General features: G+C 32.2%; 1 protein-coding gene across 1 annotated transcript; it reads right to left on the bottom strand.

The window, feature by feature from the left end:
• Positions 1–7,779: 7,779 nt before the first annotated feature.
• On the bottom strand, positions 7,780–11,533 carry LOC134717731 (toll-like receptor 4). The gene is made up of 2 exons (XM_063580224.1): positions 11,450–11,533; positions 7,780–9,911 (listed from the first exon to the last, which is right to left on the bottom strand). Exon 2 carries the CDS (start codon positions 9,889–9,891, stop codon positions 7,780–7,782), a length of 2,112 nt encoding a protein of 703 aa, XP_063436294.1. The 5' UTR covers positions 9,892–9,911; positions 11,450–11,533.
• Between the last annotated feature and the right edge of the window lie 4,840 nt (positions 11,534–16,373).

Genomic DNA, 16,373 nt, shown 5'->3' with positions numbered 1-16,373 from the left:
AAATAAATACCTCTTCGTTATTTAAATTATACGTGTTTCTCGTTTCTCGTTTTTTTATATAGATTAGACCATTGGTTTTCCCGTTTGAATGGTTTTACACTAGAAATATTGGGGCCTTTTATAGCTTGTTGTTCGGTGTGAGCCAAGGCTCCGTGTTGAAGGCCGTACATTGACCTATAATGGTTTACATTTTTTTAAATTGTTATTTGGATGGAGAGTTGTCTCATTGGCACTCACACCGCATCTTCCTATATCTATTATCTTTTCAGTAACATAAATGACCATTGTTTAAGCAAAACGATTTTTTTTTCTCTCATGAGTGACCCCACCCCCTCCCGTTTTATAGGAAATAATAAATAATAAAAAAAATCACACAAAATATCATGCTTATTCAATATTTATCAGCTTTACAGAAGTGACCAACATGATTAAATTACACGATTATATTCCGATACATTATCTACGTAAGAATATCACTTATATCTATCTAAATCTTGTTAATATATACCTACATTGCCTTTAGGGACAAGATATGACAAATAGCACATAGACATAAAATTGTGAAAATATTAATAAACAAATTATGGTATACAAATATTTGCCTTTGAGTAGTTTTATGCATGGATTTCAACATTGTTTACTGTTTTTTTTTTTTTTTTATATTAATATGTTTTGTAAATGAATGCACATACCTAGAGCATGTTTGTGTGATTTACAATATGTGTCTAATAATGTAATTAAATAATAAAATATAGAAACACATTTTCAATAATACACGAACTAGTTCAAAAGTACCAGTCTTGCGTGGTTTTTGCATTTTCTCATTTCGGCTAAAAAATACATGATTTTGTCGCAAAATAAAAAAGTTTGATCAAAGAGTTTAAACCATATAGTTATTGTATAAGCGCCTGGAAAAAGAAAGAAGAACTAATTAGTGGTAATAGACATTTCAAAATTGTACTTAATTAATTCATATCATTTTTCTTACCTGTCATTGTCTTACTATCTTAGTCCATTTCTTTCCCACCTCAGTTTTCTACGATATATCAATCCCTAAGATCTTCCGGAAGTGCAGTTCGGAACCACAAATAGGATTACCGTAAATCGGATGAAGGATGAAATATCTTACTACTTTTAAAGTTAATAATAATATATTTGAACAGTGAAAAGCAATAAATCTCTAATATTTAGCCGGTCACTATTTTCATATCAACAACAAAAACGGTCAAAAACATTTCATGCCACAAATGTCAAGAATTAGAAACGAAGTAGAGCAAATCCCTGTCAGCCATGTCTGTCTTAAGGGGAAGTTGTCGCTGTGACATCACATATATCATGAATCAATTAATCTACATATAACACCTACAAGTACATATATCGTAGACTAGTCTACAAATAGGAAAGGAGTTCTCAGTGTCAAGGTGTTGACTTGGTGCAAAGTAAATTTAGTTCTTTGTGTCAAGGATCTAAAGGTGTTAACTTGGTGCAAAGTGTATTTAGTTCTTTGTGTCAAGGTATTGACTTAGGGTAAAGTATATTAAGTTCTTTGTGTCAAGGACTTCAATTGACTGACTTAGGGTAAAGTGTTTGTTGTTCTCTGTGTCAAGGTGTTGACTAAGGGTAAAGTGTATTTAGTTCTCTGTGTCAAGGTGTTGACTTCGTGCAAAGTGTATTTAGTTCTTTGTGTCAAGGATCTAAAGGTGTTAACTTGGTGCAAAGTGTATTTAGTTCTTTGTGTCAAGGTATTGACTTAGGGTAAAGTATATTTAGTTCTTTGTGTCAAGGACTTCAATGGACTGACTTAGGGTAAAGTGTATATTGTTCTCTGTGTCAAGGTGTTGACTTAGTTCACAGTGAATTTAGTTCTTTGTGTCAAGATTTTGACTTAGTGTAAAGTGTATTGAGTTCTTTGTGTCAAGGTGTTGACTTGATGCAATGTGTATTTAGTTCTTTGTGTCAAGATGTTAACTTGGTGAAAAGAGTATTTAGTTTTTTTGTGTCAAGGTGCTGACTTGGTGCTATGTGTATTTAGTTCTCTCTGCTAATGTGTTAACTTGGTGTAAAGTGTATTTAGTTCTTTGTGCATGTCAAGGTGTTGACTTTTAAAATGCAAAGTGTATTTAGTTCTTAGTGTCAAGGTGCTAACTTAGCGTAAAGTGTATTTAGTTATTTGTGTCAATGTTTTGACTTAGTGTAAAGTGTTATTAGTTCTTTGTGTCAATGTGCTAATTTAGTATAAAGTTTATATGATTCTTTATGTCAAGGTGTTGACTTAGGAAAGTGTATTCAGTTCCATTTGCGGTGAACACTGCCCATATTTAAAAGATGTGGTATGATTACCAAGGAGACAACTCACCACAAGAGACAAAATGACACAGACATTAACAAAAATAGTTTACTATACAGCCTTCAACAATGAGCAAGGCCCATACCGCATAGTCAGCTATAAAAGGCCTCAAAATGACAAAGGTAAAACAATTCAAAAGAGAAAACTAACGGCCTAATTTATGTACATAAACATGAACGAAAAACAAATATGTAACACATAAACAAACGACAACCCCAGTATTACAGGCTTCTAACTTGGGACCAGTGGCGTATCCAAAATTTTCATCAGTGGGGGCCGGTTGACTGCATATCAGGGATCCGCTCCGGTCATGTTTTAGTGATTCTCTATATAAGCAAACAATTTTTTTCCCAGAAAAGGAGGGGGCGGGCACCCTGCCCCCCTAAATCCGCCACTGGGGACAGTCACATACCTACAGAATGTGACGAGGTTAAAACTGTAAATCATTTAGCGGGATCCCAGCCCTCTCCTTAACCTGAGACAGTGGTGTAACAGTACTACATAAGAACGAACTATATATAAAAAATCAGTTAAAAAAAGCTAAACTCATCAGATGGATACAAATAGATATACATCTAACTAAAACACAGAGTGAACGTGACCGGGTACTTGTATATCCCAAACAACAAAAAGACACCAAGTACAGATCTGAGAGTACTCGCAGTAACTGACAGCTAGTTCAACTAATTGAAAAATTCCTGCATCTAAAACGAAAATAACAATCAATACTGTATGCATTCATAATTCTTAGGATTGGGGATCGTTTATAAAGTGTTAGAAATGAATTAAGATTAATTGTACCAAGGTCTAAAACATAAACTTTAAATTCATAAATGCTTGCGATATTTGTTTAAACAGTTGCTGTCTGATAGGTGTCACAAAACAACAAGAAGCTACTAAGAACCTGAATCGTTCATTTTTTTATTTCACTTGATTGAGACAAAAAGGAGACACATGTTTGCTGTTGTCAGCGTCTGCTACGGTAGTGTCAACAGTGTATTAGTTTGTGTTTATTTCAGTTTATGGGGAACAACTAGTAGATGGCGTATGGTATTTCATTTGGTATTCAGTTGTATAAAATTTGCACATCTATATCTACAAGTAAAATAGCCTGAAACAATTATCTTAAGCTAGGAAAATTGGTTTATTGAAAAAATAATATTTTATAAAAAAAAAAAAACATTTCTGGAACCTTTGTCCCCAAGGCAACTAATAGAATGACTGTACAAGTTAACTTTCACGTAATAAAAATATCTACCCAATCCATGCTGCCTCTGGTTTCGATTTCTTGGGATTTATTAGGTTCTTGTCAATATTGTGGTGATGTACTATGGACTTACTTACAATGTACTATGATTATTTATATATGTATTTTTTTGCCAATAAACACATTACAAATAAAATTTGTACATCTCATTTCCATGATAATTGTTTGGCCATCACTTCAGTTATGGTCTACTTACATTGAAACCTTTGCTTAATTTACGTGTTCTAGTTTGTGATTAGGTCAGTTTATGGCGGGCCAGGTAAATGATATTTTTATCCATATGTTTTAGCATTTACACATTTTATAATTTCATAATGATTGATACCCACGTAGTGGCGGATCCAGGGGAGGGTTCCGATGGGGTTGGAACTACATGTTTTGGACGATCAATTTATTCGAAAGGGGACATATGGTTGGACCTTCCCCTTTATCCTGGGTTGGGACCCCTTTAAAAAAGGCTGACTCCGTCCCTGTCCATCGGTACATGATGTTTGCCCCTGCCCTTTGAGCCATGGTTCATTGACTACGAATGTTTTTCCATAGTAAAATCAACGGTACCAATTTTGTTGCACCAGATGCGCATTTCGACAATACATGTCTCTTCAGTGATGCTCGTGGCCAAAATATTTGAAATCCAAAGCATATATAAAAGATGAAGAGCTATAATCCAAAAGGTCCAAAAAGTATAACCAAATTCGTGAAAGGAATCAGAGCTTTGCATGAGGGAGATACATTCCTTAATTTATAATAATTTCTAATATTTTGTAACAGCAAATTTTAATAACACAAAAAATCCATATTTTCATGCCAGTACCGAAGCTTACATTTAAGACTTTTACTATTTTGATTTCAAAAGTTCAATTTTACTATCAAAATAACAAAACACAATTAGGGCGAGACATAAATTTAGTGTTACAGTTTATGATATTTATGTTTACCTTTATTGCAACATTTATTGTTTTTCACATTTTTTTTAGCACTTAAATCTTATTTAAAGATCTTTTTGTACATCTAGCCATGGCGACCATGTTTGTCGATGGAACAATAATGTGAATACAATTTATAAAGTTACATTATGATGTGGATTTAAAAAACACGTGTCAAGGAAATATTTTTTTTAATTAAAAATAATGAATCTGTACAAAAATAAGTTGAAGTACAAATGTGCAATCATACACAATTACAGACAACTCCGTTACAATTTGAATAGTAAATAAAAAAATCAATGTTTTATAATGTGAGTTGTGAATCTTTACCTTTCAGATTTCACAAATATTGCTTATTTTTGGGTTACTTGGGTATACTGCGTCCGCATCTTTTAAAACCCATTAGGGAGCTACCATTTGATTTTTATGGGGGGGCTAGGATGAAAAATTTTGTCCTGCCTTTTTTCTTAGCTGAAATCTCTGTCCTGCCTTTTTATTTTTCACTCTGTTCGGTCCTGCCTTTTTTTTAAAAGTTTATCCTGACTTTTTTTACCTAAATTGTCGTTGACTTTTTTTTTTTTTGCAAGTGTCTCATCCCGCTTTTTTTTTTACTCAAAACTCCTGTCCTGCCTATTTTTTTCAAATTTCATCCTAGCCCCCCATAAAAATCAAATGGTAGATCCCTTAGTTAGATAGACATATGTTTTGCTCAAAGTGTGTTCCACCGAATTAGATATAGGTGTTGATATTTATTGTTCCAGAAGTGACAACATTGAAGATGAAAAATCAACCCCAAACACTTTAGGCAAATTACAATTTTTTAGAGGTATGATCTACACAATTATATGATCGTTTTGCAGAAGTACTCATCTCAGCATTATGACAAATGACATATCAGTTATTTATTTTTTGGCAAAGAAATCAATGCATTTAATTATTACTTACATACATTCAAATGGTTACCAAGTTGTTTTAAATACTTATTGCAGAAATTAATTTTGGACCTAAACATGGTTTTCGAAATAATGCAATGACGAGCAGAAAGCCCAATAAGAGATCATAAAACCGACGATATGACAATATTTACAAGGCTGAAAAAACTTTTAATTGTTCAGTCTATTTTGATATGATTTGATTGATTTGTGTTTAACGCAACCTCTGGCACTGTTGTGCGGTCAGTGTTTCTGTTGTTGAAGAGAGAAACTACGACAATCGATAGGAAAGCAAATAATCCTGTTTTTAATTTTGTTTAACTTATCAGAGAAGTCGGATACAATAACTTCTAACAAGGCGGCAAAGAGAAATAACTGTTACTCAAATTAGGTCTTCCAAAAACGATTATCTTAAGCTAGGGAAATTGGTTTATTGAAAAAATAATATTAAAAAAAAAACATTGCAAAGAGCGTTCGCCTGCTGGAACCCCTGTCTTCAAGGCAACTAATAGAATGACTTTAAAAGTTAACTTTTACGTAATAAAAATATCTACCCAATCAATGCTGCCTCAGGTTTCGATTTTTTTTTTTTAACATTATTATTTTTTTTTTATTATACTTGATTGAATGATTCAAAATATCATATTTAGGTTCTTGTCAATATTTTGTTGATGTACTATGGACTTACTTACTATGATTATTTATATATGTAGTTTTTTGCCAATAAAGACATTACAAAAAAAACCACGTTTGCACATCTCATTTGCATGATAATTGTTGTTTGGCCATCACTTCAGTTATGGTCTACTAACATTGAAACCTTTGCTTAATTTGCGTGTACTAGTTTGTGATAAGGTCAGTTTATTGCTAGCCAGGTGAATGATATTTACATATGGTTGGACCTCTCCCCTTAATCCTGGGTTGGGACCACCTTTAAAAAAGGCTGAATCCGCCCCTGTCCATCGGTACATGATGCTTGCTCCTGTCCTTTGAGTCATGTTTCATTGACTAAGAATATTTATCCATAGCTTACATTTAAGACTTTTACTATTTTGATTTCAAAAGTTCAATTTTACTATCAAAATAACAAAAAACAATTAGGGCGAGACATAAATTTAGTGTTACAGTTTATGATATTTATGTTTACCTTTATTGCAATCATTTATTGTTTTTCACAATGTTTTTAGTACTTAAATCTAGATCTTTTTGTACATCTAGCCATGGCGATCATGTTTGTCGATGGAACAATAATGTGAATACAATTTATAAAGTTACATTATGATGTGGATTTAAAAATAACCAACACGTGTCAATGAAATATTTTTTTTAATTAAAAATAATGAATCTGTACAAAAATAAGTTGAAGTACAAATGTGCAATCATACACAATTACAGACAACTCCGTTACAATTTGAATAGTAAATAAAATAATCAATGTTTTATTATGTGAATTGCGAGTCTTTACCTTTCAGATTTCACAAACTTATTTTTGGGTTACTTGGATATACTGCGTCCGCATCTTTTAAAACCCATTAGTTAGATAGACATATGTTTTACTCAAAGTGTGTTCCACCGAATTAGATATATTAGTGTTGATATTTATTGTTCCAGAAGTGACAACATTGAAGATGAAAAATCAACCCCAAACACTTTAGGCAAATTACAATTTTTTAGAGGTATGATCTACACAGTCATAGGGTCGTTTTGCAGAAGTACTCATCTCAGCATTATGACAAATGACATATCAGTTATTTATTTTTTTGGCAAAGAAAACAATGCATTTAATTAAGGCCGTACTTTAACCTATAATGGTTTAATTTTTAAATTGTTATTTGGATGGAGAGTTGTCTCATTGGCACTCACACCACATCTTCCTATATCTATTTAATGATTACTTACATACATTCAAATGGTTACCAAGTTGTTTTAAATACTTATTGCAGAAATTAATTTTAGACCTAAACATGTTTTTCGAAATAATGCAATGACGAGCAGTCCAATAAGAGATCATAACCGACGAAGTGACAATATTTACAAGGCTGAAAAAACTTTTAATTGTTCAGTCGATTTTGATATGATTTGATTGATATGTGTTTAACGCCACCTCAGGCACTGTTGTGCGGTCAGTGTTTTTGTTGTTGAAGAGAGAAACTACGACAATCGATAGGAAATCAAATAATCCTGTTTTTAATTTTGTTTAACTTATCAAAGAAGTCGGATACATTAACTTCTAACAAGGCGGCAAAGAGAAATAACTGTTACTCAAATCAGGTCTTCCAAAAACGGTTTATAAAATGAGCGGTTGATTTATTTTATCACTTCTTTGATTTTCTCCCAGAATACCACATTTCCTTGCTGATCATGATGATATTCTATGTATGACTGCTGATGAACGAGTTCTAACATAACAAGAGGAAGATCCTTCGGTTGTATGTTTTCATAGAATACCAGGAATGTTGTACTACGTCCTCCTCTAGAGTAAATACTTTCAATTCTTGCCATATTGAATTCAAATATACAGTAATAAGAATCAAGAAACGACTGTGTAACGATACACACGGTCTTTTTACTCTCGCGGATGGCGTTCGTTATATTAGCGGTAATATCTTCGCCCGGAAGAAAGTCTCGTTGGTGGATACATAGTTTCATGTCACAAGCTTGTTCAATATTTGGAATCCATTCATTTATGATAAAATCTTTTTCTTTATCAGAATATGAGACGAAGGCGTTAAAAGAGTACATTTCGTCCATTTCGACTGGTTTATAACGATAATATTTACTTTTTGTCGTGTAATACATGTAACGAAGTGTCCATCGATGTCGATAAATTAAACCAGAACATAAAATCAAAATGGCTGCAAATATTCCAACGGACACGCAAACAATCAATGTTGAATATGAAGAACATTCCTTTTTTATTTGATTAACAGTTTCTTTTAATGATGTGAGGTTAGCAATATTACCATTTTCAAGTTTGCACATGTAGCGTTCCTTGTTCAAAAACCGGTTATTGTGATCCAATACCCATCGGAGGAATTTAACCGTATTACAACTACACTGCAACATATTGTTAGTCAGATCTATTTTTAGATATGTAGCTTTGAAAAGAGTAGTAATTGCATTGATGATTGTCTCATTGAAATGTGTTATTGAATTATCCGACAAATCTAAAATTTTAATGGACAATAAATGTGAAGTGTCAAATGTTATGTCAATTAGATGGTTATGACTTAAATTTATAACTTCCAGACGAACGTTGTTATGGAACATTGAAAATGTCAAATAATGAATATTGTTCATCGACAGATCTATGCTTTGCAAATCTGTTTTTGCAGAGAGCATATATGAATGGCCTGCGAGAAATGTTCCTAAAGAATTATTTCGAAGGTTCAATCTCAGTAAGTAGGGCATATAAATTGATAACTGTCTCAATCTATCACTTGAAAAATCCAAATGTCGAAGCGAAGGGGGAAGATATTCGAATGAAGAAGACGTATATGATGTCGTCAACATATTGTTTGTTATATGTAAACTCCTTATATTGGTCTTATTTAAGTAGGAGAAAACATCATATGGGAAAATGACTGCTGTAAAAAATGTGCGTTCCAGTATCAAAGTATCTATAGGGGTTGTCTGTAAATCTCGAATTATGTTGTCGACTTGAGCAGAATAAAGCAGTTTTCGAAAATGTACTTTCACAAACTTCAGACTGTGCATGTTGCTAAAAGTATCGCGAATAACAATTGATATTGGACAACTTGAAATATCGACGTGTTCTAATTGTTCTGTATGCATAAAAGACATACTTGCTAACATATAAACAGTACAAAGGCCTGAAACTAGTCGTTTAAGACTTTTCATGAAAGATACACCTTTTCCAAATAGACTGCCAACATATGGTTCCCTGATGTCAATCTCCAGAGTTTCCAAGGTACGAAGATCACCAATTATTTTGCCCTGACTTTTTTCAGGAAATGCATTATGTTTTACATTCAAATACATCAATGACACCAACGGTTTGAATATTCCCTCAGGTAAATACATCACGGCAATATCATTGTTTGCAATTGTAAGACGTTTCAGTTGATTTAAACCTTCAAAAGCACATCTTTCTACCGTCTTTGTCTGAAGTTTATTTCCTGTTAAATCGAGGTCAGTCAGATTTGCAAGGTTGTCAAATGAATAGTCCTTTATAAACTGAATCGAATTATTACTCAAATTTAGGGTTTTGACATTAAAGGGTAGGTGTGGAATATCTTTCAATTCTTGACTTGCGCAATCAACATATACAAACTCCTTATCATTTCTGCATTGGCATCTGAGGTCAAATAGACATTGATGAAAGTATGGTAGATTGTTTGTACACGTTGTTATTTTACATGATATCCACAAAATTAAAACTTCTAGTATAGACTTCATTGTTCCAAATAGTCTTTCAACTACAAATAAAACAAATAAATATATACATACAACAATCAGTTAATAACATAACTATTGCACAAATAATATGAAGTTAGAGACAAACATTAGAAAATTGAATAAAAAGGCGGAACCGTTGAAATAACTGCTGTATAATGAAATCAAAATCGGAGTCCCGAAAGAAAATAATCGACGACAACAAATAGTTTATCCTCCTTTCCTGCATTGTAGACGACCCATTGAACAGATACTGTAATATATAATATGTGGTATGCGTGTTATCGAAACAATTATTAATCAAGCCAACGGTTGACATAATTCGAGTGTAGCGACAACTAGGACTGATCACCAGGATAATGACCCCAAATAGGCACATACAACATAAGGCAGGATTGAATACGTTTGTGATTGCTAAATTCTCCTTTAAACTGGGACAGTAGTATGACATTATAACAAACCGAGGATTAATACGATGAACATGTGGCTTAGGATTGGATCGAAGCACAACCAAAAACACAAAACAGTACAGATAGTACTCACAGTTAGTAAAATATATTTTATATAAAGATAGCACCCTGGTCATGTTCAAATTGGAAAAAATGACATGTTTAACAATGAAAAAATTACAGTTGTTAATCAAAGTAGTAAACACGATCTCTCCAACCAACCAACACGAAGGAATCTTTCAGTCTCTGATAAAATGCTCTGCATTTAGAGGACGATATCAGATATCAATGATAACGCCAGCAGAAATAACCAAAAAACAGATCATAATATTATATTGGAATTTTATGTTTCTTGGAGATGAAGGATATCTTAATATTTCGAAATAAAAGTATACCCTACACGTTGCATCAATGTCTTGTGCCAAAGGACAATACTTGTAAAAGTTTGTTTAAGGCTTTTTGATAAATATCTTACAATGAATATAGAAATAAGATAACTAACAGAGGTTTTACTCTAAAGAACTGCTGTCAAAATACTTTGTCGGCATTATTGAACTGTTGAAAGGCCTTATTGATATCGGCCCTTGATATAAACCCCATAAAACTTGAAGGTATGAGAATGCCCATAAGTATAATATGCAATGCTGAAATTAGATGTATTCCAACAAGAAATAACTACTGAAATAATTAAGCACTGATTTTCAAATTTATATCTGAGCAATTACTGATGTACAAATTTAACATCAACTCCTTAACAAACGTACAAAAAACGTAAAATCGAGAGTGCTTATAATGGAATTTTCTGTATAATCTTTATTTCCTTGAGACACAAGTTTTTTTGAAATGAATGATCGGTTTTTAACATGAACGACACATTGCTAATATAAACTTTTGAGATAAATTATACATAAAAAAATGTCAAGAACGATAACCATAAGAGCGCTTACATGAGCGGACAGATGGGTGGATGAACGGACTCACGGTATTCAGATGCCCAAGTGACGCGTAGATTACAAAATGAAACTTGTTTACAAGTATCGAAATATGACAGGTTATTCAACACAAATAACCATCTTTTTTCGTTAATTTTATAATTCAAAAAGCATACTTACATCTATTTGAGTTTAACGATTACCACTAAAATAATTTCCTGTACTTTTTAACTGTATGTAACGTTATATTAATTTTATAATGATCTATTTCCTTGACTATGGGTTTTGTTTTAAAATGAATGTGATGACGTGACTAATGACAACATAATTATTTTTGATAATTCCACTTGAAATACTTGTATATATTTTTGAATATTTTCCTGTTAACTCTGTAACAAATCCAATTAACACATTTATATTGGACGATGTTTTAGATGGGTTTTAAATAATTGTGATCTGAATGCAAAAATAAAGAGAAGAATAAATTGACCAAACAATGCAAATGAATAAGGAATTAAGAAAATTCAACATGCTAAAACATGTTATATAAGGTTAATGCATGAAGAACATTTTAAATTTAATTTTGGGAAAGAGAGCGACGAAACTTCAAGACAATATATCTAATCGACTTATCAATATGATAATCATAATATTCAAAATAAATAGTTCGAAGTTGAAGAAAGGACAGATGATGTGAAGTATAGCTTGCCCTTTATGTTTATATACAATTAATCAAATTTAAAATACTATTGTTTACAACCAATTGGTTTAGCCTGTAGTAATGATCCTCCCTTAAAAAAGAGGGACGAAAGACACTAAAGGGACAGTCATACTCATAAATTAAAAACAAACCGACAACGCCACGGCCAAAAACGAAAAAGATAAACAGACAAACATTAGCACACATGACACAACCAAAGAATAAACAACACAAACCCCAATGTGTACATTTTGTAATCAGACAATATTGATAACGTACTCAGTGGATAACATCAGAGTTCATAGAAATGCTATATTACGACTTTTTGTAGTATGAATATTAATCAGGAATTAATTTATTGCTCATTTAGTCAAATTTGAATATTGTCCGAATCTTGACATGCTTTTAATGCTTAATATTTTTGTAATCATTGGTTGTCTAACTTTTTGTCACCAAATATACACTGCATTTTATTGACCTACCTAAGAAAGAGCAATACACTAACATACAATTGTCAGTATAGTAAACATACAACTAAAGACAAAGTTATTAGTAGGAGTGACCAAATCTCTGTTTTTGATATTTTGATTTATGAGATTGTGCTCATCTGTTTTAACAAAAGTGGTGCCTGTTTTAATATGCAAATCCCTTTTCTCTTGCGCAATGCAGCTTATCACTGTGTATAATCCGCAGCAATACCTGGTAATAATGGAAACGTTTGTGTTTGTTTGTAGTGTTTTCCTGTCCTGGAGTGTTATGGTTTTAGCCGTATTTATACCATATCGATCGATTTAAGCCGGAGTGTTTGTTTGCCATAAAACCAGGTTTATCCCACCTTTCTTTCACAAAATGTCCTGTACCAAGTCGGATTTATCGCCGTTGTTTACACCAGTCCGCTTTAAAAATATTTTTGTGTTTTTTTTAGTTGATGTTTTTGTTGTTCCATTGTCTTCCTGTTATATTTAATACATTTCCCTGTGTTTAAGTTTATAATCGGAGTTGTTTTTATTTAATCAAATTATGACTATTAAGCAACGTCGATTGCCTGGTACAGGACTAATAAATTGTATAATCATTTTCCTATTGCATTCTAAATTTCCTTATAGTTGTTTGTCAAATATTGATTTGTTCAGACTCAATACCGTGTGAAAATTATTCTATTGATGGTTTGAAGCACAGAGTGCATTTCTTTCTCACCAAAATTTTGTAAATGTTTGTTGTAGTTTTCTAAACACTACAACAATAGAAACACATACATTGTTAAATAAGTCTTTACGGACACTGTTTGAACTTTCAATAATGCATGTACATGTTGTTGGTAAACAAACTTATTACAAACACAAAAACAAATACATCGTTTGATTAGGTTGAATTTTGAAACAAATGCAGCGTCTGTTATAACAAACGACAAACGACAAACTGCAGACGCATTTTCAGCGTGTGCATAGTTTGTCAAAGTTTATGTAAACGTTTTAAACGTATGTATGAAAGAAATGACTATGTGCGGGCTTAGCCGTTTGCATCGTTTGTGTTTGCAGTAATTGCACTTCTAATTTCTACTTAGATAAATGATCTTAATTGTCTCGTCACTATGATCACTAAGGCGTAGTTATTCTTAAAGTATAGGTTACACTTTGAATTACGTTACACAACTGATCAAATCTGGCACATTTTGTTTTTTCCGTTATACTTGGGAAAATTTTAGAAGTGAACCCATTTTAACTTTAGTTAGCGCAATAAAACTGATTAATGCGCCATACAGTCCAATCAATTGAAAAAAGTCGTAAAACAATAAACTCAACCAAAAAAAAAACGGTGTGAATGATAGATTTATACATAAAATCAATGCACAAAAAGTCCACATTTAAATAATGCGATAACTTTATCAGAGGAAAATGGGTAGAATGCTTGTGTATTTAATTTTTATAATTATGTTTTCAGGAATAAGGGGTTTTACAAAAATCAATAATAAAATCTCAAATTCATAAGTGGTCGATTGTAGAAGACAGTATATAGATCTGGCTAATTTTACGATAAAAAAGAAACAGAAAATACCCATTACCATTGCATTACTCGAACAATATTAGCTTTTGGTTTATTCATGATTTTATTTTTCTATAATCTGATAATTGTGTTTTCGTTTTAAACAACATTGCTGCGAAAAAAGTGTCTAATTTTAGTTATTTATTATTACGCTGTCACAGCAATATATATACTGTTAACAACTATTTTGATGTTAATAATTTCGGTTTGACTCAGTCTATTTTAATATTTAGAAAACTTTTGATTATAAATATAATAACAAAAATAGAAATTTACGGGTGATTGACAATAATTATCCTTTATATATAAATTGACACAACAGATCAGTGTATTGCATACATTGAAAATAAAAGGAATATAAAAATTTAAAAAGCTTAAAATCAATATTTGTAATAGTTAACACACGAATACGCGTTGAGTCGGGATGACACCGATGGCTGCATGGAGGTCTGTATTAGATTATACGGAAAATCATTTACAGTTTATAAGATCTAATTTGGAACGATCAAGATAATATGTGTGTATTCTTCATATGTACTGAAACTCATACGAATGTTAGAAATTGAATATAAGGAACCAAAAAAATCCCTGTTTAGCTCACCTGGCCCAAAGGGCCACGTGAGCCTTTCTCATCACTTTGTGTCCGTCGTCGTCGTCGTCGTCTTCTCAGCATTTGGTAATAGTCATCCATCGTAGTCATCATTCGTTTACATTTACAAAAATCTTCTCTTCTGAAACTACTGGGCCAAATTAATCCAAACGTGACTACAATAATCATTTGGGTATCTTGTTTGAAAAATGTGTGCTGTGACCCGGCCAACCAACCAAGATGGCTACAATGGCTTAACATAGAACATAGGGGTAAAATGCAGTTTTTGGTTTATATCTCAAAAACCAAAGCATTTAGAGCAAATCTGATATGGCGATCAATTGTTTATTAGGTCAAGATCTGTCTGCTCTATCAGATGAATCTGGCAACCTTTTGTTCGGTTGCTGTCCCTGAATTGGTTATTAAAGGGCAATTTGCCGTTTTTGGCTACTATCTTGAATATTATTATAGATAGAGATAAACTGTTAACTGCAATAATGTTCAACAAAGTAAAACCTTAAAATTAGTCAACATGAACAAAAAAGTCAATTGACCTCCTAGGAAGTTATTGTCCTTTATAGTCAATTAAATACAATTTTCACAAAATTTGTAAATCTTTTTCTAACTTTTTCCACAGTAGCCAAGTTAATTATAGAAAGAGATTATTGTGAGCAGCAAGAATGTTCAGTAAAGTAAGATCTACAAACACCTCACACCTCACCATTATCAAAACACAATTTTGTCATGAATCCATCTGTGTCCTTTGTTTAATATTCACATAGACCAAGGTGAGCGACACAGGCTCTTTACAGCCTGTAGGTTTTTTTTTGGAATCATGTAAAAATGAGGAAAACTTTTCTTTTTAATGAGGTAGTTAAGGACAGAAAACCCTTGTCAACACCAAAGACAAGGCGATATAAAGTCATAGACCGTGTGATTAACCGATCAATGCAAGTTGACTTCGCAAATATAACAGTTGTATACTGTATTAAATTAAAAATATGTAGATGTAAATGTTTAGGAGATTATTTTGATTGATATCTTTTGGAAAAATTTGTATTCTAAATGTACAAAATGGGATAAATCTTTAAATCGTCCGTTTTGCTATTTAATTGATATATTAATTTGTCTTGAGTAACACAGCATACCCGGTTTCATATGAAAAAAGGTTTAAACAAATATTTCTTCAATTAGCAGTTGTATGAAGTTAATCCTACATTTCATCATGTTCATTGCACTAAAAAACACTGGAGTCAAAAACATATATTTTGGTTGTTTCAAAGGATCATTCAATTTTATTTTAATATACAATATGTTGGAAACTTGAAGTTACATGTTTACTAATGCTTGTATACAGGCTATCAGAAGGTGCAAACTACATGAAGGTTCCTATCTAATATGAAATGACATGTTATGTGACATTTTGTCTATATTATTTGACAGGATAGACATTCAACAAGGCCAAACATTTGAAACATAGCTAAATTTTTCACACTTTTGAAAAAGACTTTATCTAGCAATGACAAGTAGATGAAAAACAATAGTGGTATTAAACCTATAAAGGGAAATAAAAAACAAACAAAATAAACCAGCAACATATTGAGAAACAAGAGTTTAATATGCCTTTCATGCTCACGGAACTGTACCTGTAGATTCGGACTTCGCATGAACGGAATTTTAATGTGCGTATGAATATGCGTTTACTTTTCTACATTGGTTAGAGGTAAAGGGGACGGTTGTGATCTCATTAACATGTTTAACTCCGCAGCATG

Source organism: Mytilus trossulus, chromosome 5, assembly GCF_036588685.1.
Source record: "Mytilus trossulus isolate FHL-02 chromosome 5, PNRI_Mtr1.1.1.hap1, whole genome shotgun sequence".
Classification (NCBI taxonomy): Eukaryota; Metazoa; Mollusca; class Bivalvia; order Mytilida; family Mytilidae; genus Mytilus; species Mytilus trossulus.
The sequence above is the reverse complement of the archived record's forward strand: the minus strand, read 5'-3'. Positions and strand labels throughout refer to the sequence as shown.

Excerpts from the sequence above, each read along its gene's own strand:
- LOC134717731 (XM_063580224.1), bottom strand. The coding sequence starts at position 9,891 with ATGAAGTCTATACTAGAAGTTTTAATTTTGTGGATATCATGTAAAATA.